Raw genomic sequence first — 26,124 nt, 5'->3', positions numbered from 1 at the left:
GGACCCATCCAGACCGACCAGGGGGTGGGACTGCCTGGGCATCTTGGAGCAGATGGTCAAGGTCCAGCTCTCGTCTCCTGCCCTGCTATGCAGAGAGAGCCCCTGGCCCCAGGCAGGCCAAAGGCAGAATAGAATAGAATAGAATAGAGTAGAATAGAGTAGAATAGAATAGAATAGAATAGAGTAGAGTAGAGTAGAGTAGAGTAGAGTAGAGTAGAGTAGAATAGAAAAGAAAAGAAAAGAAAAGAAAAGAAAAGAAAAGAAAAGAGAAAAAGAAAAGAAAAGAAAAGAAAAGAAAAGAAAAGAAAAGAAAAGAAAAGAAAAGAAAAGAAAAGAAAAGAAAAGAAAAGAAAAGAAAAGAAAAGAAAAGAAAAGAAAAGAAAAGAAAAGAGAAAAAGAAAAGAAAAGAAAAGAAAAGAAAAAAAGAAAAGAAAAGAAAAGAAAAGAAAAGAAAAGAAAAGAAAAGAAAAGAAAAGAAAAGAAAAGAAAAGAAAAGAGAAGAAAAGAGAAGAAAAGAAAAGAAAAGAAAAGAAAAGAAAAGAAAAGAAAAGAAAAGAAAAGAAAAGAAAAGAAAAGAAAAGAAAAGAAAAGAAAAGAAAAGAAAAGAAAAGAAAAGAAAAGAAAAGAAAAGAAAAGAAAAGAAAAGAAAAGAAATTAAATTTCAGCTGGAAGGGACCTCCAAGGATCATCTAGTCCCACTGCCTGACCACTCCAGGGCAGACCAAAAGTTAGAGCATGTTGTTAAGGGCATTGTCCAAATGCCTTCTAAGCACTGACAGGCTTGGGGCATCGACCACCTCTGCAGGAAGCCTCTTCCAGGGTTTGACCACCCTCTCGGTAAAGAAATGCTTCCTCATGTCCCATCCAAACCTCCCCCGGCGCAGCTTTGAACCATTCCCAGGCGTCTTGTCCCTGGATCCCAGGGAGAAGAGCTCAGCACCTCCCTCTCCACGTCCCCTCCTCAGGAAGCTGCGGAGAGCCATGAGGTCTAGGTGAGCCCATCACCCCACCTCCTCCACTGGAGGGCAAATGCAGAGCACCAGGAGTCCTTGCTCCTGGCTGCCACAATAACTAGAGTTATCACAAAAAAATGGAGCTGGCCATGCTGGTGCCTGGGGAGGGTGCTCCAGACATGATGGCCCACAGGGACCCCTCCGTTCCCCCACCACTCCTTTGGTCCATGGGGTGTCAGGAGCACAGGAGCTCTGGAGCCCTGCGTGAAGAAAGGTGGCAAAGAGATCTCGATAAGCACCCTGCGGGACTCGGCTAGTTAAGAGTCTTGCTAATTTCGGTAACAGATCTAACATTCAAGTGTAATAGGGAGTAATGGTCTGTCTTTGATAACTACGTGGGCTCACAGTTCCAGTCAGTGGAATAATAAAAGCAGTTCTTGCAATGCCTTAATTTGCCAACTTGGACTGTCTGCAGGCACTTCTGAGATGGGAATGGTGTCACTAACCTTCAGCCATTTAAACTTTAGGGGTGGAGAGTCAGCCCCTCGTCTGGGATCCCCCACGTTCGCTGGAGACGCAGAGGCAGAGGGGATGGGGGATCCTCCACCTGCCTCGAGCTTGGCGCTGGGGGGAGATGAGCAGCCTGTGGAGATGCCCCACTGCTCTCCGTTTAACGTGGACGGAGCCTGGGAAGGCAGCTTAGAAAAGACATTGCGTATTTGGATGGCAAAAATTAAAAGCTGTTCCAGAGGGTGGAAAAAAAACAGAGGTGGGGTTGCGCTATGCCAATACCAACTGGTTCACCATCTTGGCAAGGTTAAATGCCAATAATGATGCTGTCACTACATGAAAGCACTGTGTGTGCAACCAGAGGATGAGCCCAGGCTCCCAAGGGATCCGTCAGCAGGCGAGGGTCGAGCCATAAGGAAGCATGGCTGAGGGCTGTGTTTTAAGAAGAATATTTCCAGCGAGGCAGCAGCCTCCAACAAATTGCTTCCTGCAGGTCTATTGACTGCAGCCTTATTTCTTGGTGTGCTATTTGTCTCTGCCTGAATCATTAGCGGGGAGCCGGGAAGGTGCTCCAGGCCCTTGGGTACTTTTCCTTGTCACAGAGGAAAAATAGAAAAAAGAGCTTTTCATCTGCAATTCCTTGCCAGGAATCCTGCTGGGCCTTTATGGGGAGCAAATGGCCATCCCTTAGGGATTTGTTCCTACTGCTGAGGGCAGGGTGGCCCCTGCGCAGCACGCGCTGGGGCAGGGCGTTCAGGTCTTGCTTTGCTCAGGGAGATAAAGCACAGACGGGGAAAGAGAAGGCAAATCTGGCATCCCTTGCTCACTGCTGCATAATGGCTCAGCACCGTAACGTCCCAAACATCCCCATCAACCTTCCCTAGAGCGCTGGTTACCTCCTTGGGCAGCCCCCAGACATGAGGACCTCCCCACCTCTAAGCCACCGGAGGGAGGTGACCCTGGCCAGTAACCTGGCCAGACCTCCACCTCTGCCTGCAGGCAGGTCTGAGCTTCTGTGCAAAACTGCAAAGTCTGTGTCCAGGCAGAAATTCAGCGAGCTTCAGTCTATGGGTCCACAGTAAAGCTGGTGCAAGGTTTGGAGCCAGCTTGGCAGTCAGTGGGTGGTCCCACTGGGAACTCAAGTGATCCAGTTTTGAAAAACAAATAAATAAAAGCTCAGAGTGGTTATTTATTTACTGCTTGACTTTTTTGCTAGGTGGATCTGTGCCCTGACCTGGCTTGGCCAGGCAAACGGGGGTGTTGGCAGCAGGGAGCGGTGGGAGCGCTGAGGGGTGCTGGCAGCAGAGGGACCTGGCTTGACCCCCCGGCTCCGCAGCATCCAGCCACAGCATCCAGCCGCAGCGACGCTCCGGGGATCATTTCTCAACCCCTGCCCAGCAGGGCCGAGGGATTTGGGCACCTCTTTGACTAAAACAGCGAATCGTGACTGCAGTTACAGGTTTTTCTGCCTTTTACTGCCTCAGAGCCCAGCCCTCACCTGCGCTTCCATTTGGACCATTTATTTACCCCGTACAAACTCGTGCCTCCCCTGTCTCATTCCCTCACCCGAGATTTTGCCCAGAAAACAAGAGAATTCACCTTGCGCAAACGTCTTCTATGAACTGAAGTCGTTGCTTTGGGCACGGAGGAGTTACAAGAGCAAATACGGTCTTTCCCTGCAAGGTGTGTGTCTTCTCCTGACAGCAGAGGGACTGAGCCTGCCTGCAAATAACTCTGATATAATCCCCACTGCCGGCACAGGTTTCCAAAACGTGTTTCGCCAGCATCGCTGGCACCTCTATTAGGCTGCAAGCGAATGGCTGAGAAGTGCTTGGCAAGCCCGGCGCTATTTATATATTCCTTGTTGTTACTGCTGCTTTTCCCATTTCAAGGTCTGTTTGTTTCCCCCCTTCTGCATCCCCTCAGGAAAGGGAATCAGCTGAATAACAAAATAATGTCCCTAATGAGCCAGGGGAGGAGGTAAAAAGCTTTGTGATGGAGACGGTGCTGACAGAAAGCCTGTGGAAATCCAGGGAGATCTTTCCACTGCCTTCATTCAGATTCAAAGCCCCCCCAGGGGGACACAGAGGATGGAAACAGAGTGTGAAGACACACAGAATTACAGGCAAAGGAGCTGCCAAGAAGATTTCAACTCCAACTTCTTCCCCAAGGGGGATCAGCTCGCCGCAAACCCTTCCTCAAATGTGCATCCAGCCAAACTCCCTCCCAGTCAGACCTGGGGTTTCTCTCCCCTTACCCCTACGACGTATCTCGCCGCCACCCTGCAGAAATTTGATTTCTGGCTGCCAAAATGATGAGCAGCTCATCCCAAACCCGACCCAACCCTTGAAGGCAAGGCAGGAGCTGGACTTGGCTTTGAACTTGGCTTCCCTGGTTTGCCCAGGTCCAAAGGCTGGCGTGGCACAGCAGGGCCGCCCATCTCAGTCCCCACGCCGAGCAGTGGTACCCACGGGAGGCTGAAGGCATTGCACAGCAACGCCCCATCCAACGCGTGGAGTGATGGCTCCCACATCTGGGCTTGGCTCGAGTGGCATTTGAGCTTTTGGGGGACTCCCAGGCATCCAGCAGCCTTGTCAGGGCACCCTGACTGCCCCTCCATCTCCAGGCACCCAGACATCCCAGTGCATCCCCAGCCTGGGGCACATGCAGGAACAGACATGCTCCTGCAGTGTCCTGCTCACTGGGCACGTGCTACAGCCACGTTCCTCTATGCTACGAAATTAAAAGTGCAAGGGCACACTCCCTGCCTTTGAAGCCAAACTGCTCGGCACGCATTGCACCTACGCTAATGCTTCCCATCCAAAGAAAAGGTTTGGATGGGCAATCCCTAATCTGCCCTTTGGGACTGGCCCACGGCTGTTGTACCTCCTGACCCTGCCTGGGGATCGTTTGGGTCAATGCTAGGCAGCCAAAACCTTCTCAGAGACTGTCCTGATAATTTATTAATGTTATGGGCACTTCAGGTGCTTGGCCTGGCACTGTCTAATTAACAAGACTTGACAGAGGTGTTTACCGGTACAGATGTGGCCATAAATTCCCATGATGGAGAGTCAATATCTTCGTGCTAGCGAAGCTTGAGGCACTTGGCGACAGGCTGCATGGGGAGCTGCTACGAGAAATGAGCTCCCCAGAAGAGCCGTGTGTAGGAAGAAGCACCCTCGTGTGCTCTCTGCCATCACTGGACCCACACGAGTTGAGGAGTCCCCCCCAAAATGCTGCTTCCTTTGGCTGAGCTGCTCTCGGAGGCATTGGCTTGGTCCGTGGATTTTACCTGAATTTCTCGTTTTTGCAGCTCCTCCCCAAACTCTTCCTGGCACAGGGTGGGGAACAACACACAGCACCGCACCGCAAGACAAGCCACTGCAAACAGAAGTCAGATCTTCATGCACATCACAAGGAGCTCTGCCCCACGCACTGGGCATGGCTGAGCTCTGGTTCTGGGGACAGCTGTGCCTGATGTGTGGTGGGACCTGGAGAAGACAGGGGACCTCAAAGGCGAGGTGGTATCCCAGTGGCAGCCTCACCCCAAGGCCCTTTCTCCATCCTGGATCCCAGCACCGCTCCCAAGCATCCTTTCCAAGGATGCTTTTCCAGCTGCTCTGTCATTTCTCCCCCCAGCTCTCCTGCAGCCAAGAAATGGGAATCCAGGCTGTGGGACATCCACAGGGACAAGGCAGGAGCAACACAGCACCGCAAACCTCACTGCCACCAGCACGAGTGGCTGCTGACTGGCTCCCTACCTCGTGTTGAGGGATCCCTGGCTAAGGGTGTCCCCCTCTCCCAAAAGTTCATCTTCGCTGTGGTAATACATCTCGTCTTCTTCCATCCTGCGAGGGTGGTGACATGGAAAACATCAGCCCTTTCCCTCCTTGCTATTCGTAACGGTAGTGGTGGGGACATTAATGACCACAGCCCTTGGGGTCGGCAGAGGTGAGCGCAGGGCAGCAAGACCCAGCCAAGCCTGGCAGCCCCCTGCGCTCAAAATGACCTGCTGTGGGACAAGTCTCCAAACCAGAGGAGACGGGGAAGCTCCTTGAGACAAAAGCAGCAGGTGAAACCAGTTTTAGTGCAATTGTCCACATGCGAACTTAAGCTTGGGACAGTGGGACTAGCATGCCTTGCTTTGTTGGTGTGTCTGGATGCTCCTCCCTCTCCTTTAAACCAGTTTGCCTATGGGATTGGGTACAGCGCAGGGTTGCACAGCCTGCTCCTGCGAGCCAGGGCTGCGAAGCACCGGGAAGGGGCTACAGCGGTGCCCTTGGCAGCGCCGGGGCTGACGGGCCACCTGCAGCACTCGCCCTCGCTCAGCATAAGCCCTACGTACAAAGGGATTTTTTTCAAAAGCATCATGGATCTGAAGGAGAAACGGAAGCCAAATATCAAGGGCCTTTCACCAAACTGTGACCACCGAGAACCACTCTCCCACCTGCTAAGAGGCGCTGACCTGTGGGGGAAACGCAGGGCACGGATCGGTGCCACGGTACCGTTTGCAGGTGCCACAGCGGTATTTAACCTCCACAGGGCCCTGCTGCCTGTTTATGAACTGTTGCATTTACTTCAGCTCTCCAACAGGAAGGATTTTTCACCAGCTACTTACAAACCAACCTCAAAAAGTCCTGCTCGGCACTGCCTGCATGCCTGCATGCTCAGCCACGACACACCCTGTGCACTTGGGCTCAGCAACCCGCACACCGCCCCTTAAAAACTGCCCCCGGGTGGGATCTGCCAGGCTAAATGCGGCTGTCCTCAACCTCCAGCTGAGCTGGTCGGCTTAGACTTACTTTACGGTCCCTGGAGACCTAATCCCGAGCCTCAATTCATCCACCCGCTTGCTGCAGGCGATGCATCAGCCATGCGGCGTGAGTTACATCTCCGGAGAGAGTAAAGTCACGTTCGCATCACGCTGCCTGCATCTCCAAAGTCCGTGTGGAGCAGGCAGGAGGCTGATTTCCCAGCATACGGGGCTGACAGACAGACTGAAACCCGCTCTGCAAGCCGGGCTGCCCCTGGTACACTGCCCTGCCATCCCCCTTTTAAATCCTTCAGCATCTTCCCCGGTCAGCAACATCGCGGTCCGCTGAGCTGGGGAACGAATCTACGCTTCCAATTTGCTTGAAAATTCACAGGTTTCAGCTCAATTCACACAGTTAATTAACTGCCTAGGAGTAATACGAGTGACTGAAGATACCTTCCCTCAATCTCTCACTGTGGGGAAAAAGAAATTTTGCCCTTATATGGCCACAATAAAGTGCTAAACCCAGACAGAAAGCAAACGCTACCGAAGCACACAACTGCGTAAACCCAGCGTGAGGGGGGATGTACGGCTGCAGCAGCGCCGGGATGTGAGTGCTATTAAAGAAGCAGCTGATTCCTAGGGGTATATTTGGATTCCCGCCTCCCACGTGGATTTGGAAACACAAGGGGCTGCACCTTTGGGGCTGTAGGCCTCGGACAAGGACTGTGCTGGCCCCAGGAGAGCGGTGGGTGACCTGAGGGGCCAGCCCTGCCTGGGCTGCCTGCACTCTCTGCCTCTCCCACTTACGGAGTCTCTCTCCTCTACCAGTTTATCTCTTTCCACGAGACTTTTAGCAAGTTCAGGACTTTGATGTCTCCACTCTTCCAACTGAAAGAGGCCAATGGGTTCAAGAGCTGCTGGCATGGAGATCGACAGATACAGCCACTACTGTGGACAACACAACTACATAAACTGCGTAAAGCTGCCTGAAAATCTGGCTTAGCAGCCCATGAACCCAATATGTCCATACACAAGTGGTTTCACACTTGCAAAACTCTCCTGTTGCCTGACGAGCTGGGTGAGGATTTGAGTACAGGGTTCAAAGCACCCGTGATGGGGTGGGCTGGATCTGGCCCAGCATCACTGGGGCCTCAGTGTCCATCCGTGCCTCGGCCTCGAGGCTCCGTATGAGGTGGTAAAGGGGCTGTTCCTCCCGGCAAGGACTGAGCCCTGAGCATCCATAAGCCACAGCTCATGGCAGAACTGGTCTCAACTTGCACTTCATCCCAACGGACAGCCAACTGCAGCGTCCCCAGTCCTGAGCCCTCTCCACCCATCCCAGTCACCAGGCTGGGTTTGCAACTGGTTACAGCAGCTTTGTGTCAAGAAATGGAAGGATACCGTCCCTGGGCTTGTTTTCATCCAGTGTCATGAGCTTAGAAAGACACAAGGGTGATGCTAAGGACCCTTGAATTAATAGAAAGCTGGTAGCAGCATCCCTTAGAAGAACTGGAGGTGTCCCCACCTGCCATCACAGGGTGAAGTCTTCCTCGGATAATCCAAACAGGGCTCACCCGCCCAGGCACTGCCTTCGGTATGGGATTTCATTTAAGCCTGGTGAGGATCTGAGGTCCCGACAGACCGCCGTGGAGGGAGCTTTGACAACGTCTTTGAGAAACTAAGTGCTTGTCTGTTTGAGGGTTAATGCTGCAAGGGAGGTGCCAGGGCTTACTCCCTCCCCCTGTGCCACAGCGTCCCTGCTTTCTCTTCCAGCCCCTGCTGTGCCAGCTGCTTCGCCATGGGGTGTGCACACTCATGATGCCCCCCAGCACACGGACACGCGTCAGAGGCGCTGTCACTGTCACCTTCCACCCCAGAAGCATCCACACTGGTGTGGTTTTGTGGCCGACATGCCCTCCTCCCCCTGCCCCTGGCTGCAGCCGCGCTCGCCCCCCGGCACACCTCCTCCTCCTGCCCTGAAGGCAGCTCAGTCCTGGGGGCATCGCGAGCTCCATCAAGATGCAAGACCCCGCACAGCTGCACACGTGGCTCTACACCCCATGCATGGCTCTAATCCCATCCAATATGAGGCCTGACCAACAGCCAGACCCTTAATCCTCTCTGAATCTGTACTTAATTACATTTGCTCTCCAAATGCATGCTACAAACCTCAGCGCTTGCTGGAAGACTCAACTCTGTGATGAGCCGGCGTGGCGGAGCACCAGGGACCTGCTGGGTGGACGCTTACAGCCCATCCTCACCTTGAGCTGTGATAAAGGGTCTTCTGATGGCCAGGAGTTGTGATGGACCTGAGAGGAGCGCTGGGGCCATGCTGCCCTTTCACGACAAGCCAAACCCTCCCCATCCTGCTGCCATTGCACATCTCCAAGTGCTGAGCATCACATTACCTTCTGAAGCTCCTCTCTGCGGAATGCTGGTTGGATTTGCCCGGAGAGATGTCCGAGCCCTGCCGGTGGCCGGAGAGGAGGCTGTCTGTCTCTAAGGGGTACCTGCCATCCCCCTCTGAGTGGACGCTGGGGGTCTCCAGGAACTCCTTGTCATTCCACACGCCCACTGTCCCGTCCACAGCCTGGTACCTGATCTCGATGGAGATGCTGGTCTGCAACACATAAGGAAGACACAATCAGCACCCAAGGGCAGCACAGGGAGGGAGGAAGGTCCTGCAAAATCTGAAAGGCAGGAAGAGCTGTTGCATCAGCTGGCTTGATCTCTGAGCCTTACTGACCCCAAAGTCTCTTCTTTCCTAGTGCATGAGACATTTGGAGATCAGGTCTCTGGCTTCAGGAGGTGTTCGACCCAGCTCCGGCATGGTGCTGCAGCCTCCCTCCTGCTCAGGGACCTGATTCACTTGGAGTTGCTGGTGCATCCCAGACCAGCTACACCAGATAAGAGAGATACTAAAAACCCTGAAGAGCAGACAAACCTTTGAGCAGCTGAAGGCACCACGGGCAGATGAAGCCATGTCATGTTGGTGGGTTTTTCTCTGTCGTGCATCAACTGGTTAAGAATTTGTGCCCTGCTGTTAAGTGCTGGGCTGCTGAGCCCCACGGACGCGTGGTGCCTTGCTCCTGCCTGGCCCCATCCCGTCCCCAGGCAGGGCAGGGTTTGGCAAGGGATGGGCACCCCCGGGGAGGTCTGGATAGATCCTGGTTTGGGGAGGGGGTCTCCCAGCCTGGCCATGACCAGCCCGGCTGGGGCTCAGGGATGGGAAGGGACCTGGCACTGGGTCTGTCCAAGCTTGATCTAAGGCTTCTTCTGGATGAATCAAGTAAGAGTAAGGTCCTCTCCCTCTTCTACGTGCTCATCCCCACTTACCCACCCAAGATTGCACCAGGCTGCTGCCGCGAATTCAGGGTTGGAGCTCCCAAACATTTTTCCCCCAAAAATCTTTCTCTGCATTTAAAACCCAATCAAAAATGTGAAATTTCATCTCGCTGCAAAGAACTGCCGGCACCACCTTTGCCCTGATGTGCAAAGTCTTTCTAAAACCACAGCTTTGGACAAAGCAGCCAGAAAAATCTCTCTGCTAAAAACATATCTATTTTGAAAAGCAAACAGCTGCTACAAAGATCAAAACAAAAGCAAAAACCATTCTCTACCTCCACTCAGCTTCCACGGAGAAATTATAAGTCTTATTCAACACAAAGGCAATCGATTTTAGACACAGGGACAAAATGAAAAGGCTAACAACCAGTGAGTGGGAAAATTTATTACAAAATCTTCCTTTTTTCATCTATATGTTTAAGAGGAGCTACAGCATCCTGACCTGCTCCAGCCGCAGCTTGGCTAAGGGATGCTGAAAGGCTGGAAAATACAAGATATGGCCTGGAAGGATTCTGTGCATTTAGCAAATGACAGCTAAGGCGTGACTCAAACCCAGCTGGAAACAGAGCTTCGTGGAAGGTTTTGACTGATTTTATTCTTCGTATGGCAAAATACAAATCTGAGTCAATCAAAACGATTTGCCACACTGTGCTGACCTCACCAAGCTGTTTCGGGTTGTTTAAAAAAGCAAATGGAGAGGAGAGATAAAGATCCATGCTGAAACATTAATTTTTCACATTTTCAGACCACCTCAACGCTGTTGTGAAACATTTGATTTTGAAATCTCATTTTTAACCTATATTTAAAGGTTTAAAAATCCTTTAAAAGGAATGAAAAATTATGGGTGTAATAAGCTGAAAGAGTTTAGTTTGGGCTGAATAAAATCATCACTTGTCTGAAAGGAAATTAGTAGGTGTAAGCTAAAACGGAGAGAAATTCACACTGGAAACAAAACTCTTGGTTTAACAGTAAAGAAAATTAACGAGCGGAATGATTCACTGAAGGGCTGGGATTGCTCTGTCACTGGACATTTTAAAATCATTTTTATATTGGTTTTTTTTTCACCGCTTGAGATAATAACAAATTCTGAGACGTCCCAGAGCCTCTCTTGTAGGAGGCCAGACGACGCGATCGTAATATCCCTCCTGGCTTTCCAATTCCTGGCTCTTTTAATCTCTTTGCTCAGGCAAGTCAATAACGTTGTTAGGGCTGCCTGGAAGCTGCCAGTGATGTTTTGCAGTCAACACAGAAAAAGGAAAACAATTTTCAGCCCTTCCTTTGCATTTGATTACAGAAAGATGAAGGTACGCCTGGAAACTGCTTTCCAACAAATGCCGGCAGTGAAGATGCGCCTCTCCCTTCGTCCGGAGCTGGGGGCCGATGTTCGGAGCTGGCCCTGCTTCACACCAACGTGTCCGCAGTGTGGGTGTGGAGGTGGGATGGTTGCGCCCGGGTGGGACCTCGGTGAGCACAGTCTGCGGGAGGGATCCCTGGTGCCAGCTCGGCATCTTGCAAAAATGGAGCTGAGCTGCATTACAGCACCTTGGGCACCTGTGCCGTGCCGGCCAGCAGCCCTTCTGGAGATAATGCACTGCCTGAACTTGCTCAGGTGGCTTTGCAGGGGAAACACACCTTTAAAATCACAGGTTTTAAGGAGCTGAGAGAGGCGAGGGTTGCTGAGAGGGGACATATGCGTGTCCAGAGCAGGGCAGCGAGGCTGGGGCAGGGGCTGGAGCCCAAGGCTGGGGAGGAGCGGCTGGGGGAGCTGGGGGGGCTCAGCCTGGAGAAGAGGAGGCTGAGGGGAGCCCTCATCGCTCTCTGCAACTGCCTGAAAGGAGGCTGGAGCCGGGGGGGGTCGGTCTCTTCTCCCCAGGAACAAGCGATGGGACGAGAGGGAACGGCCTCAAGCTGCGCCAGGGCAGGGTTAGGTTGGATATTAGGGAAAACTCCTTCCCCCAAAGGGCTGTCAGGCCCTGGCCCAGGCTGCCCGGGGCAGGGGCTGAGTCCCCATCCCTGGGGGGATTTAAAAGCTGGGGAGATGTGGTGCTGAGAGACATGGTTTAGTGGTGGACTTAGTCCTGGGTTAACGGTTGGACTTGATGATCTTCAAGGTCTTGTCCAACCTAAACCATTCTATGATTCTGTGTGGAGATTGCTTTCTTTCCTAATTCTGGAGGTGATTTTTGCAACCCTTGCATGTGATTTGTCTTTGAGTTTGCTCAATGTGAGAAACATGTTGCTTCCAAGCAAATGCTTTTTCTTTGCATCTCAAAGGATGAGGAGTGCAGACGGACGGTTATCCCATCCCAGCTGATGGGCAGTGGCTTTCCATACCTGCCCACCTCTGCCTCCTCAACATGTCTGATCATTTTTCATTCCCTCTCTCCTCCTGCAACAGCCCTCACTGGCCATGGTCCACTCCTATACCTACTAAAAAATAATCAGCATCTTTTGGGTCCGGGAGAAAGTGGGTCACCTCTCCAGGAGAGCTGACTCTGCTGCCCATCAGGAGCTATTCCAGATTTATATTTCCACTAACATTTCTCCACACAAAATGTCCCAGGCGTTGACCTCTGGATTCTCTCTTCTTGAGTCTCCCTCAGTCCAAATTTATCCTCTTGCTGGAGCAAAGGCTGGAAGCAAGCAGTTTGGAGAGAGAACTTATGAAGCCGGGTTGTCTCTGTGCCCCTGAAGTTACAATGGATACTGCATGGAGAAGGGATCTGAAGTCCTGCTGAAAGCCCAAAATGCAAACATATAGCCTCAACTCCCAGCTCCGGTTTGAACAGGGGTGACCTGGGGCTAAGACGATGCCCCAGAAATGCTGGAGAAATCGAAGGACGTGCCATTTCTACTCACAGCAAGCTCTAGAAATGCAGGATTTGTGCGCGTGCATGCATATGGCTTGTGGTGTGCAGAAGATGGGGGGATTTATTGCCTTATCCAAGGGAGACCTGTACTCCACTAAAATCTGCCTTGGCCAGGCTGCCCCGATTCTGTAGCAACAGCCAATGCTCAGTATTTACCCTTCCCAGAGCACTCCGTGGATACCGATTAAAGCAACTCCAGCAGAGCTGCCGTGACACGGAGGAGACGTAGACGTGAGGTCCTCAGAGGGGAGGTGATGAGCACAGGTTATCCAGCACATCAGGCCCGGGCCCGGGAAGGTCCTTTCTCCTCCAGGTGCCTCCAGTTAGACGCACACGGCTTATAAAGAGGCGAAGGGCAGCAGACTATTTGCTTTGCCCTACTGTGCAGCTACACGAAGCTCCTGGCCAGGCTGCAAGGCACCAGGCAACGCAGGTACCGCCTCAGTCCTAGGGTAGTTCATTCTAATAATTCCATCATTTTTGATATCAAGAAGTTGCACGTATTTAATTTTGATCCATTGATTTTCCTGTCTCCCCCCTGTGCCACTGAAGGGTCTTAAAAATATGGGATTTTCTTCCTTTGGAGGGTCCCATGGACTTTAATCAGGCAACTTCTCAGTCTGATCAACCAAGAGGAAAGCAGGAGCTCTTTTCTCCAACCCTGAAATCATTTTTGCACCCTGGGTCTGCAGCCCCTCCATTTTTTCTCCCTCCTCAGGACTATATCCCTTCTATTTTTATTGGTTTCATTCCCTCTGCCTCATTCCTCTGAGATGTCACCTCCTGTCTCCGTCTAATGAAACCACTCATCTTTCCATTGCTAATTGCTTGTTGCTAGCACAGAGGGTTACCTGCAATTGCACTTTTCCATTACGCTGAGTGCAGGAAGCAGCTTATAAAGGAATAAGAAAAGGGGAGAGGAGGGAAGCTGAGTTTTTAGTTTGTAATTAAAACACCTGGGGTTTGACACCCAAGATCAGAAGCAGCTGTATTTCCAAGTGTGGTATAAACCTCAGTCCCCATGGGAAACGGCTCCCATCAGATGTGTTAACCAGATGGAAATGGCCTGAGTCACACAGCAGCTGCTCTGCGGACGGGGAGCCTTTCCCTTGGCACCGGGGCTCTGGATGAGGGCTGCAGACCCAGACCGGGCGGTATTTCTTATCCTTGTATTTCCCAGAGGGATATAACGAGCGGGGGCTTCAGGTGAGCTGATGCACGAGGTATTCCTCATGTGCTACGGGGGTCAGATAAAAGCAGCCTTGAGGTCAGAGGCAAATACTGTAAATGTTGAGCATTTCCAACACCCGGTACTACTGGTATGGATTACAGGTGATACACTGATGGCCGGGGCAGAGCCAGCATGGGATTGCTCAGGTGCAGGAGCAGAGCACTGGGAGCAGAGCTCAGCGTGGGACTGTGGTCGAAGCAGCTGCTCAGCATCTCTGCGGGGATCTGAGGACCACGCCGTGCTCTGAGCTGCCACGGGTCTCCGGCAGCAGGACGTGTTCAGGCTATTTCTGAGCTGTGCATGAGCAATTGCAGGTTAAACCTGATCCCTTCCAGCTTTGCCCCCATCCTAAGCTTCTCGCGGCACGCAGAACAGCCAGCCTTTGCTGTGCACCCTCAGGACAGTCCTGGCTGCCTTAGTCCTTCAGACCAAGAATAATGGGATGAAGGAAAGGTTGAGGATTCAGAGATTCAGGTGCATAACACAGACTTTGCTGTTCCCACAGTGTCAGCAGAAATACGGACAGATGGACCAACGACCGAAGGGCAGCAGTGGCCGCTTATTCCTCGTGACCTACCTGCATGGCTGAATTATTGTCGTCTATGAGCGTGTCTGTCACCTCTACCTGCCCTTCCTCCACCACCTTTTGCAGGACCATCCGGAAAGTGCCAACGAGCCTACGGAGCAAAGAAGAGAAAAGTCAGGCGAGCTGTGGTGAGCACGCACCACCGTTCATTTTCTATGGGAAAGGGCTTTGCTGGCCAAGTCACCAGAGTTTGCGTGGCTGTTTTTGCTTCCCATTTGCCTTAGGAGGAGGTGGACATGAGATGCAGGATCAGAGCACGGCCAAGGACTCTGGCAGCTGCAGCCAGCGACCCCAGCTCAGTGGAGATGGTGGGCAAAGGAGAAGCCAGGAGAGAAGCCATTTTGAGGTAACACTGTTGGGATAAGAACAGAAGGAGACTTTGGGAACCATCAGTCTTGTATTACTGGGATGCAACTAAGGGAACCTGAACTGGCCTTTTCCATCCTGAATGTCTGCAGTTACACCTGCGCTAGTAAATTGAACAAGGAGAGAACCAGGGCACTGTCCCTCACCCATCTGCACCAGGACGTGGTCAGCACAGGCCATGGGCAGGTCCCAGGTTAACGGGCCTGGCCCCAACCCACCCACTCAGGATGGGTTATCCTGGGGCAGGGCATCCCTGGAGCCCTTTGGATGTGCCTGGTTGTGTGTGGGATGAGTTGAACAGCCCAGCCCAGCTGGGCTGGCCCAGGGTTGGAGACTAGGGCTCATGCCGGTTAGTTTACTTGGATGGAGATAGTCTGAAGGTGCTGCATGAGAGTCTGAAAGCTGCTCAGAGGGGAAGGCTGAATCCCTTCTGCTAAGGGAGGTCTAATCATAAGTGATGCCTGGAGGCTCGTGTCCTTGTCCCAGCCCACTCCCAGCCTGCTAGGTGTCTTCAAGCAATGCAGCAGGGACCGGGGAGGCTGGGCTGTCTACGTCCCGGGGGCTTTCAAGACCCAAGTGGAAAAAGCCAAGAGTCACCTGGTGTGAGGTCAAGCAGACCCAGCTTTGAGCAAGAGGCTGGACTAGAGATCTCCTGAAATGAATTATGATCCTTTGATCCTATGATCCCTGATCCTGTAATTATTGCTGTCGTCTGTAGTGTATGGGGCAAGCTGCATGCCAAAGTTCAGTCCCTGTGTATTTGGCACACATCATGGAGTTGGTGACAGCCTCACCTGAGCCAGGACCACATGTCCCAGAGCCAAAAGGGCTCGTGGCTGAAGGGAGACATTTACAGCAGGCATGGCGTGATGGTTTAACACATTATTTCCTCCTTCCCAGGTTGTTCCCACTCTTGTGCTGGGCGCAGAGCACTCCCATCTTTCCTTCAGTGGAAAACCAGCTGGTTTCCCCAGCCCCAGCGCCGCACCGAGCGGCCTGCCTGACTCCACACAGCGGCAGACGAGGAGGGCTCACATCTCTCCCACCCGACCTGCACGTGCTGACTCCCACCATGGGCTGAGCTGAATGCTGAGGGGAGGGCGTATAACACCTTCCAACCACCACGGCCACTTCTCCCACGAGCATCTGATCGCCACCTAAATTCCCCCAGGATGAGCAGGATGAAGGCATCTAATTGCTCTTAGTGGCTCTTGCTTGAGCTCGCTGCAGCCCGCTGCTCTCGCAGCCAGGGAGTGCAGTGCTGTGTGCACTAACAGCAGCCACGCTGGCTAAATTACAGGTCCAAATAGATACCACAGAGCGTGGAGAAGCCTGGCGCTCTCTAATAAAAGTCATTACTTATTTGCCAGCTCATGGCTTGTCCAGCAGCTGTGGCTTTATGTTCTTCATGTTCTGCTGTTGCACCAGAGGGACCTTCCCAGCCTGAGAAGAGCCAGCTATGAATCAACAAGTGACTCCCGACACGGAAAAAGGCCTGAAACAGTGAATGCGGAGCTGCCTAGCACCATCTGCCTTGCATGTCATCTCCAGGGCCGCAATCCCCAATGACAGTGAAGATATTACACGGCACACCAGGAATCTCTCCGCAGTGCTCTGCTGGCTGGGGCCAGCGAGAGAGCTGCTGCTGATTAAACTACTTCCTTGCAAACCTTAGGGCATTGCTTACTGCAATGCTGATTTATCGAGACGTGGTTTCAGAGAGGGAGACAAGAACTCCCCGTGCTGTGCGGTGGGATGCTGAGGGCTCCTCTCCTGCCTCTGCGCCCGTGTAACCCAAGCACCCGGTGCTGTGCCTGCATCGGCAGCCCGGAGACCTGAGGTAAAAGCAAGGTTAGCAGATTCACCCTAGGCCAGTCTGTGGCAGAGATGAGGATGGGGTTTGTCTTTCCCAGCTCGCAAGCCATCCCCTTATGCTTTGAAGCATCTTCTGAAATGCAGCACAACGCTGGATGGAAGAGCAGGGTCTGCTCAGCCCTGCTCAGCTCCCTCGGGTCTTCACCGGCTTTGGGGCTTGATTTGCTTGGGTCCTGCCTCTGCCAACCCTCTGTTTTTCTTTCCCCACCCAACTGCCCTTTCTTTGCACGGGTCCCCATGTCCCCTTCTGCACACACCTGCGTGCGTGGGGATCAGCCAGTCCTGCCGTGGGCGTTTCTCTGACCAAAGAATCAAGCTGTGCTGTGTAGTTACCCCACTGTACACCACTCATTTATAATACTAAACTACCTGAGGAAATTAATAAACGACCTGAGGAAAACAGAAAAATGACCTTACTGTTGCTTATCCATTTATCTAGCTCTGTCTGGCTTGCAGCAGCAAGGAGGTCCTGCTTTCCAGCAAAGCTCTGATGGGTCCTGCTGTAGCTTGCTGGTGGTGTGTGATGCTCCAGGAGCAAAGGAGAGCCGTGGCAGACCTGCCCCGGTGTGCTGTGCAGGATGGGGCCCTTCCCTGCAGGACTTCTGTGCATCATGCACAATGATGTGTTCATCATCTCCTCCCATGGAGACCTGCTTCTTCTCTGAGATGGGCTTACTGGGGGAAAAGGCTGCCCTATCAGCCTGGATTTCAGGGTTTTTGAAATAGTTATTTGCTATTTGCAAAAGCAGCAGCCCTCTTGTTTTGGAAAGGCTTCCTTGAGAGAAGTCTGCACTTTATTTCTCAGGATTTGAGCACAGGCTCTGTTGCAGGGCTCTGGAGGGCTGTCCTCTGCTCGTGGCTGGATTTGACTTCAGCAGGTCAGTTTGGAGGGATGCTCTTGTGGCTTGAGCTCTAAAATCAAGTTATTTTAGTGAAGTTGCTTACAAGTTAGGTGCGTCTGTGAAGGTTGCTAGGCTCAGCTGGGAACGCACTGCGCAGTTCTTGCTCTTACAGGTGTTTGTAGGTGTCGGTATTATTTAATCTGTTTGCTGATGGCACATCATAAAAACGCAGCCCCTCGGAAATGCCACGCAGCTCTACGGTGTGGTGGTGGCTTCTCTGCTCCTCTCAGACCAAGGTGGACCCAGGTACTTTTGGCTCACAGATGCATATTGCCCCAGAGGGGCCTGATGAAGGGACAGAAGTCCATCCTTCTTGCACGGACACAGCGATGGCAGATGTGTCTGTAAGTGGGAACACCTCTCCACCATGGGAAAAGTCCTTACTGCTGTGATGGGAAATGCAAGGTGAGCTGGAACCAGCTTGATCTCCAGAGAACTTACCCTGGGCTCAGGCTCCCTCCCAGCAACTCCAGTTTACTGAGTTACCCTCAGGGAAGAGCCATGGTTTCAAGACAAGCTGTGCTCCTTTGCCGAGGGACGTGGTATGATGTCTACGGGACTGAGGAAGAGCGGGGCTTTCACTTGTCTTTGCAGTGGGCTATGAGTATATGGAGAGTCTTCAAAGCTCAGCTGTTACGTGGTAGCTTGCTTAGCTACCATAAACCAAGCCTGCGTCTGACACCAGAAGTGTGTTCACCAAGTTCAGACAGATAACTGAGTTTTCCTGATCAATTTAATGCTCTAGAAAAGCTGACTTACACGAGACTGCAACCTACCTTCCCCTGCAGTATCCTCGGGCTGATGGAGGATGAACAACAGTCAGCCTGCAGCACTGCAGCTTTGCGCATTTCTGCTTTCTATTTAAGCTGCAGAGACTTCTCTAAAGTGGTTTCAAGCTGCCTTGCCTTATTCTGCAATTGCAGGGGGTAGGAATGGGCCTGTACCCACTTCTCACTCCCTGAACTTTCACTCCCTGAAATCCCATCTGAAATCCCCTGCAGCCCGGTGCTCACAGCTGCTGCTTTAGCAACACATCAGCGCGGGGCTGAAATGTTTCCCGAGGGCTCTCGCGGCAGGGCTCCGAGCTTTTTGTTCAAGGGCCAGTATGTCTGAACCACAGACCTGTTGTGTGGAAGGGACCTCCTGCACTGAGCAAGACCATCACCAACTCTAGATGACTTTGGCCATGGCTTCATCTATCCAAGCCTCAAGAACCTCCATGGATGAAGATCCCCCACCTCTTTCCTGACTTGTTAAGGCTGCACCACCCTCCTGGGGAAGAATATTTTCCTGATATCCAACTTGAACCTCCCAAGCCACAGCCTGTGCCTGTTGCTCCTCATTTTTCATCTGTCACTACTGTTATCTCTGTAACTCCCCTTCAAGTAGCTGCAGGCTGCTGTTAGGTGGTCCCTTGGTCTCCTCTCCACCAGACCAACCAAGCCCTGCTCCCTCCTCATCTCCCTGCAGGTTGCGCGCTCCAGGCACTAGTCAGTTGAGGGCTCATTTATGGTGGTGGTGGTAGTTTCAGCAGATGGCTGGTGGTGTTGACCCCACCGAGGAAGCAACTGAAGTCTTAAAAGAGTCATGACAAGACTTTTCAATGAATTGTTTGTGAACAGAGAAGGCCTGGTGGGTGATGTGACAGTTGGAGGCCATCTTGGGCATAGTGATCATGAAATGATAGTTTTCAGTTCTTGGAGAAGTAAGGAGGGGGGTCAGCAGAACGGCTACCCTGGACTTTTGGAGAGCAGACTTTGGCCTGTTCAGGAGCCTGGTTGACAGAGTCCCTTGGGAAGCAGTCCTGAAGGGCAAAGGAGCTCAGGAAGGGTGGATGTTCTTCAAGAAGGAAATCTTAAAGGCGCTGGAGCAGGCCGTCCCCATGTGCCAAAAGACGAGCTGGTGGGGGAGAAGACCGGCCTGGCTGAACAGAGAGTTTGGCTGGAACTCAGGAAGAAAAGAAGAGTTTATGACCTTTGGAAGAAGGGGCAGGTGACTCAGGAGGACTACAAGGATGTCGTGAGGTTATGCGGGGAGAAGATTAGAAGGGCCAAAGCTGGAACTTAATCTGGCTACTGCTGCTGCTGCTGCTGCTGCAAAAAAAGTTTCTATAGATATGTTAGCAATAAAAGGAAGGCTGAGGAGAATCTCCATCCTTTATTGGATATGGGGGGAAACAGGGACAAAGGATGAGGAAAAGGCTCAGGTACTTAATGCCTTCTTTGCCTCAGCCTTTAATAGTCAGAGCAGTTGTTCTCGGGGTACCCAGCCCCCTGAGCTGGAAGACAAGGAGCAGAATGAAGCCCCCATTCAAGGGAATGGCTGAGGGAGCTGGGGGTGCTCAGCCTGGAGAAGAGGAGGCTGAGGGGAGCCCTCATCGCTCTCTGCAACTGCCTGAAAGGAGGCTGGAGCCGGGGGGGTCGGTCTCTTCTCCCCAGGAACAAGCGATGGGACGAGAGGGAACGGCCTCAAGCTGCGCCAGGGCAGGGTTAGGTTGGATATTAGGGAAAACTCCTTCCCCCAAAGGGCTGTCAGGCCCTGGCCCAGGCTGCCCGGGGCAGGGGCTGAGTCCCCATGCCTGGGGGGATTTAAAAGCCGGGGAGATGTGGTGCTGAGAGACATGGTTTAGTGGTGGGCTTGGCAGCGCTGGGCTACCCGTTGGACTTGATGATCTTCAAGGTCTTTTCCAACCTAAACGATTCCATGATTCTATTAATTGGTGCCTCCAGGGAACTCCATTCCATGGGAAATCCCTAAAGGTATCCTAGAAGATATGCTGGGGGAACAAGGGGCCCTTGCTGGTGGTGGTAGGACAGGGCACAGGAGAGGCTGGTCTGAAAAAATCTTTGCAACCCTTTCAGCCTGACTTACGTGCTTCGGCATTCCCCAGCTCTGCTTGCAGACCTCGGGCCAGTTTGTCTGCAAGCGTGTGAATTATTGGGAAGATGCATCTGTGTTAGGCTTGGGGTAACGTGCTCCTTCCTTGGACCCCTCCCAACCCACGTCTCCTGGCAAGCAAGAGCCAAGCGAGAGGGAATGAAATATTCAGCACTTGTCTACACAGCCTTTCATTTCCAAGTGTTTCATAATTCATCAAGTGCCCTGCTCCTTTCCCTGGCATTTCTGCTGATGGAAAGAGAGGGAGTTTTTCTGGGTCACTCGTAATTTTATCAGACTGTAGGAACATCTCTTGTTTCAAACCCAGCCTGGCTGGTTTGGTGCTTCGAGCTTGCTCAAAGCCTCGGATCAGGGCAGTCTGGGGCTGCAGCACACCCCACGACACACTTTGCCCTTTGCCCGTAGGGCACGTGCCATCTTTCCATGAAGCCATCTGTGTGCCTGGTGCAGTTCAGAGGAGACAGTGGCTGGGGAGACCGTGAACCCCACCAGGCATTGCCAGCACTGAAGTGCCTGTTCCCTCTGAGCAAGGGCTCTGAGGCCAAGACGTGCATCTTGGTCTGGCTTTGCTAAGAGCATCCTCCAGCCCATGAAGTCCTGTCCCCGCTTCTCTGGTAGTGTCCCTTGGATACTGTTTGCTCCCTGGGCTCCTGCAGCCAGGGAGAGCCTCTGGTGGCGGGTGGCATCTCCATCCATCCGTCATCGGATCCTGGGAAGCGACAAAAGGCAAATCATGGCATCTCTGCCCTGGTTTGGTCCCCACCTCCAGACACCCCTCGCAAGGCAGGGTGGGGAAAGCAGAGGGATGCCACCCATTGCCAGGCCTGCAAGAGCCCAGGGGACTGGAATGAAGGCTCAGCTGCCCAAGGGAGGATCCAGCTGGCGCTTACAGCAAAGACCTCAGGGAGAGTGTTGGGCCCCTCACCCCAAGAAGGACACGGAGGGGCTGGAGCGTGGCCAGAGCAGGGCAGCGAGGCTGGGGCAGGGGCTGGAGCCCAAGGCTGGGGAGGAGCGGCTGGGGGAGCTGGGGGGGCTCAGCCTGGAGAAGAGGAGGCTGAGGGGAGCCCTCATCGCTCTCTGCAACGGCCTGAAAGGAGGCTGGAGCCGGGGGGGTCGGTCTCTTCTCCCCAGGAACAAGCGATGGGACGAGAGGGAACGGCCTCAAGCTGCGCCAGGGCAGGGTTAGGTTGGATATTAGGGAAAACTCCTTCCCCCAAAGGGCTGTCAGGCCCTGGCCCAGGCTGCCCGGGGCAGGGGCTGAGTCCCCATCCCTGGGGGGATTTAAAAGCCGGGGAGATGTGGTGCTGAGGGACATGGTTTAGTGGTGGCCTTGGCAGTGCTGTGTTAGTGGTCGGATTGATGATCTTAAAGGTCTCTTCCAACCTAAATAATTCTATGATTCTATAAAACAGGAAAAAAAATAGAAAAAAAAAAAAAAGTATTATATTATACAACCCATCCCTGCAGCCTCACCTGCTCCCCACCCAAACAATCTTTCAATGCTCATCATACTCGAGTGTCTGAGAGAAAACCAGGAATATCGCAGGAAGGAGGGAGGCAGGAGCGGCCATTGCATCTTCCTGCTGCCTTCCCCCTGCCGGGACGCCTTCCCACCCCCCGGCACTGCCACCTGCACACACCGAAGGATTTGCTTACAGCCCCCAACCCAAAGCAGCATCTCTGAACTCCTGCACCGTGGCTACACCCCAGCTTACCCACTGAGCACTGCCTTGCTCAACCAGTAAAGAGGGCTGAGGAGATCTGGGGGCTCCTGGTCCTCAGGGACAGCGGGGGGGCACAGCCTCCAACGTGGAGGCATGGTGGGGAGGGAGAGTTCTTAGAAGAAACAGCCAGCACGGGGACATGATCAATGCCCAGGCTGCCCAAAGAAGTGATCGTGGGAGATGCTAATCTTTCGGACCACCAATGGGGCTTAGATGACCACGCGGCTCAGCCCTACTCAGCTAAAATCTGCTGAGATGATGAACCCCTGTGGGTTTGTCAGCTCCAAGAGCGATGGCCACCAAATCCCCACTTCTTGGTCCACGATCAGATTGCCTTTTCCTTTCCTTACCGATAAGCCAAACAGACAGGGCTGCTGATGACTTCAGGGTAGGTTTTAATGACTCTGGCTGCTCCTCTCTAACCAACCCCACTTTTCCAGCACCTTTCTGAAGCTAGAAACTAGACACATATTTTATTTCAGACTGCACTGAAGCAGATAACGCTGTTATTCCCGTGCTGCCAAGCAATTGCAGCAGCTCCCTGCACACGGGGAAATGCCAGCTGCTGTACGACAAGGTCTGGTCCCCGCAGGGCTCTGTCGGCTGCCAGCATCCTCGGAGACAAATCCTTGCCTGCAGTCACTCCTGAGCGCTGCTCACGTGTGTAACACCTTCAGCACCCGCCATGTCAAATTTTGGCAGAATTTTAATTTCTTAATCAAAATATTGCGTGGCACCGAGTCAAACACCGTGCAAAAGTCTAAGTATTACCCAAATTACCACTTTAGCAACCAGATCTGTAATCTCATCCCAAATTAGTTACCTGACAGGATATATTTCAATACGACAGGGCTGACTGGCACTCATTATGCTATTCCACTTGTCTTCCAGGGTGAAAAGAAAATCCATTTATATTTAATGAGAATTTTTGCAAGAGTTTGCTGAAAGAAAAGTTAATTCACTGAAGCAACTTTTAATATCTGGAGGCTGCTGAGCTGGAACTGCTGTTGTGTCCTACATTTCACCAGGTTATCCAAATGTTAACAAAACAATAATAATTGCATACGCTTGGAAGCGTAAGCACTGACTTGCCCTGCTGCACAGACTTGGTGCAAAGGGGGTAATTAGGAGGGAAGTGATTTAGAAAGCTTTAACTTAAAGAGTCAGATGATTACAGATGAAGCTGCAGTTTGGCTAGACAGTGAAAAAGGCTCTTCATTTTGGTCCAAGCTCCAGGGCATTCATCACATAAGCCACGGGAGGAAACGGTTTGCCTTTATCAGTATTGCCCAAACACTGGTTTGTACATAAATGCAAGCACTGCAGCTTCCATACATACCGTCAGACCCCCAGGTATCCAACAGCAACTCCCTTTCAGCTCATTTACTTTCTGCTTTTCCAGCCTGAGCTCCCAGAGAGCCATTGCCTCACCCCCCAGGTACCCCAGTGAGCTTCACAGACCGAACAGACCCACCCAGCCGCTCATCGGAGCTGCTCCCTGGTTTCCCATCACCCATTTTTGGACCCCTCACACACCTCTGGTCCCCTAGCCAGTCCTGCCTGGTTCCAAGGCATCACAGAGCCAAAGGACAGCCACGGCTCTGGGTTGCTGGTGCGAAGTAAGAAGGTCCCACAGCAAAGAAAACTTTCTTGGAGGCAAGCTGCCCACTTGTGCTGGGAGACAGAGAAAATATAATGCTAGAAAATGCTACAATGGCTAGAAAATAAATCACTTTTTTCAACTTTTCAACCCACTTTTGGCAAAGGAGGGCTTGGGTTTTCAGTTGCATGAATCTAGAAGCTATATGGAAATGACTGTAACCCATGAAGGGTCATTTTACCAACCCAGGTGTGAAGAGGCAGGAAAGGCTTTGAGTCCTAATGCTCAGCATGCGTGAATTCTGCAAGTTGAGAGGGATGGGACACGCCAGGGCAAAGAGGAAACGCACAGCCGACCTCCACGTGACAAACCGCGTTGTGTTTGGCACATCGCCGTTGGGCTGTGACCAGGGTTGGCCCACAGTAAGCCCAGGGCAGAGACTCACTGATCCCCTTTGCATGGCTCTGCTGCACAAGCCTTCTCCATGCCCACCTCCTGCCTGGCAGGGCTTTGCTCCACCCTGGAGACAGAGCTGCCAAGCTGCCTATCGGGAAGGGGAAGGGGAAGGGGAAGGGGAAGGGGAAGGGGAAGGGGAAGGGGAAGGGGAAGGGGAAGGGGAAGGGGAAGGGGAAGGGGAAGGGGAAGGGGAAGGGGAAGGGGAAGGGGAAGGGGAAGGGGAAGGGGAAGGGGAAGGGGAAGGGGAAGGGGAAGTCTCAGGCTACCTCTAAGGAGGATTTTGGGCTCAAGATCCCTCCCAGAGATCATTTTAAAGCTACTGCAGATGTAAAAAAAATGTTGTCAGAGCAGGTGGTTTTGTGTCTTTGTGTAAAGACTAACAGAAGTGCTCTCTTCTTTTCCTTTTTTCCCTTTTCCAGACACCCAAGTTGCCCAGGGATATCAGATCTGGCATTTGTTGGGGTTTGTGGGAAGCCCACCTATGCCTTGTGTGCTTTTAAAACTTAAATAGGAGACTGAGGAATCTTCAAAAACTCCCTTTCTCCAAAACAGACTTTGCTTAATGACCAAAAATGTGTTAAACAAAAATAAACAAAACCCCAAAAGGCAAAAAGCCCTGATGCAGCTCAAAATCATCAGGGTTCAAAATGCACTGATGATTGCTCATTTTCCTCTCTCCCTGGGGAAGGGTCCACCCCACCTACTCATAACTGTCCTGCAGTTCGCCATCACCTGAGCTCTCTGTACTCAAATGGAGGAACCATCCCAGCTTGAGGGAAATCCATCCGAGATGCCTTAGATGTATCTAAGCTGGGGAGAAAATGCTCGCGGGAGGTTCTGGTCTTGCTCTGTTGACTAGTGGACTTAAAACCCCTGCCCAGGTTACAGGCAGGCAAAGCTGGGCAGTGAGAATTGTCCTGTTGCTGCCAGAGATCCCCATGAAATGTGTTTTCCTGGTGGTGCAAAATGAGTTTGGTGGGGATCAATCCAGAGAAGGAAGGTCTCCTCTTCAAAGCACCCAAACACAAATTCCTCCAGACCTCCAGGCAGAGGATCTGAATTTCTAGCATTGCAAAAAGAACACAGTTTGAAAGCCAGCAAAGTGTCATTTTGCTTAGGAGCCAAACATCCAGCCTGCCTCGGGAGGCAATAAAAACATGAAAGAAAGGGCTCAGCCCTCTTCCTCTGCACAGCCTGCACTACACAAGCCACATCATCACTTGCTGGCCATGCCCAACCTGAGCTGAGCCAGCTGTCCCAGCTGCCTTCTCCCCTGCTCACATTACTCTGCCTCTTGGCAAGCCAAGATGATTTGCAGCCCCTCCTGGGAAGTCTGGACTCGGCTCATCTCTGTCTCTGCGGCTTCCCTCCTCCACGGGGCTCAGCCTTTCAGCTCTTTTTTCACGTGCCAGCCTTGCCTGCAAAACTGGACAACTTGTATGACATGGTATCGCTTGCAGAAAGGCTGAGCTGATACCTCTGTAGACATCTCGGCTGATTAGCTTGCACCTCTGACATGGTATGGAAACGTCTGCCTTTCCAGGTTCCTGCCCCTGGTGACATCAGTCCTCTCAAGTCATAACCAAGCACACCTTGTCCATCTCTTCTTTACCCTCCATGGGAGCTGACGCTAGAAAGTCTTAATGAGACTTCAGACTTGCTTGCTGCAGCCATCCCATTGCAAGGGGCTTCGTGCAGGAGAAAGGTTTCAGGCAGATGATACATCTGCTTGTGGACCAGGCAGCTGTAGGTGTACCACAGACACCAGCCCTAAGGGCTGGGAAGATAAGCTGGGCTTTATGAACATCAGGCTCTGGAGCACTTGCCACCCACCCTACTTTGTGGAGAGGTACGTGAGAGGAGACCCTGCTCGCTGGACTGATCCCCACCATACCCATTTTGCATCAGCTGGAAAAGAAGTTGGACTAGGACCTTCTTCTGAGGTGAATAATCCCACAGCTCAAGGAGCGCAATGGAAAGTGGAAAAGAAAAAAAGTGTTAAGAAAATCATGAAAAGAAAGAGCGCGGCCCATGGATCAGGAGGATGGGGGA

General features: G+C 52.3%; 1 protein-coding gene across 6 annotated transcripts in view; it reads right to left on the bottom strand.

Moving 5' to 3' along the window:
* OTOF (otoferlin) overlaps positions 1-26,124 on the bottom strand; it is a 111,996-nt gene that overhangs the window by 58,912 nt on the left and 26,960 nt on the right. For all 6 annotated transcript variants that reach the window (XM_087776097.1, XM_087776091.1, XM_087776092.1 and 3 more), the window contains exons 4-5: positions 14,243-14,342; positions 8,628-8,839 (exon numbers count right to left, since the gene is read on the bottom strand). In XM_087776097.1, coding sequence (XP_087632223.1) covers positions 8,628-8,839; positions 14,243-14,342 — 312 coding nt within the window. The remainder of the gene's footprint in view (positions 1-8,627; positions 8,840-14,242; positions 14,343-26,124) is intronic.

Source organism: Nipponia nippon, unplaced genomic scaffold, assembly GCF_047370975.1.
Source record: "Nipponia nippon isolate SJK-2023a ecotype South Korea unplaced genomic scaffold, ASM4737097v1 scaffold_4, whole genome shotgun sequence".
NCBI classification, from domain to species: domain Eukaryota; kingdom Metazoa; phylum Chordata; class Aves; order Pelecaniformes; family Threskiornithidae; genus Nipponia; species Nipponia nippon.
The sequence above is the reverse complement of the archived record's forward strand: the minus strand, read 5'-3'. Positions and strand labels throughout refer to the sequence as shown.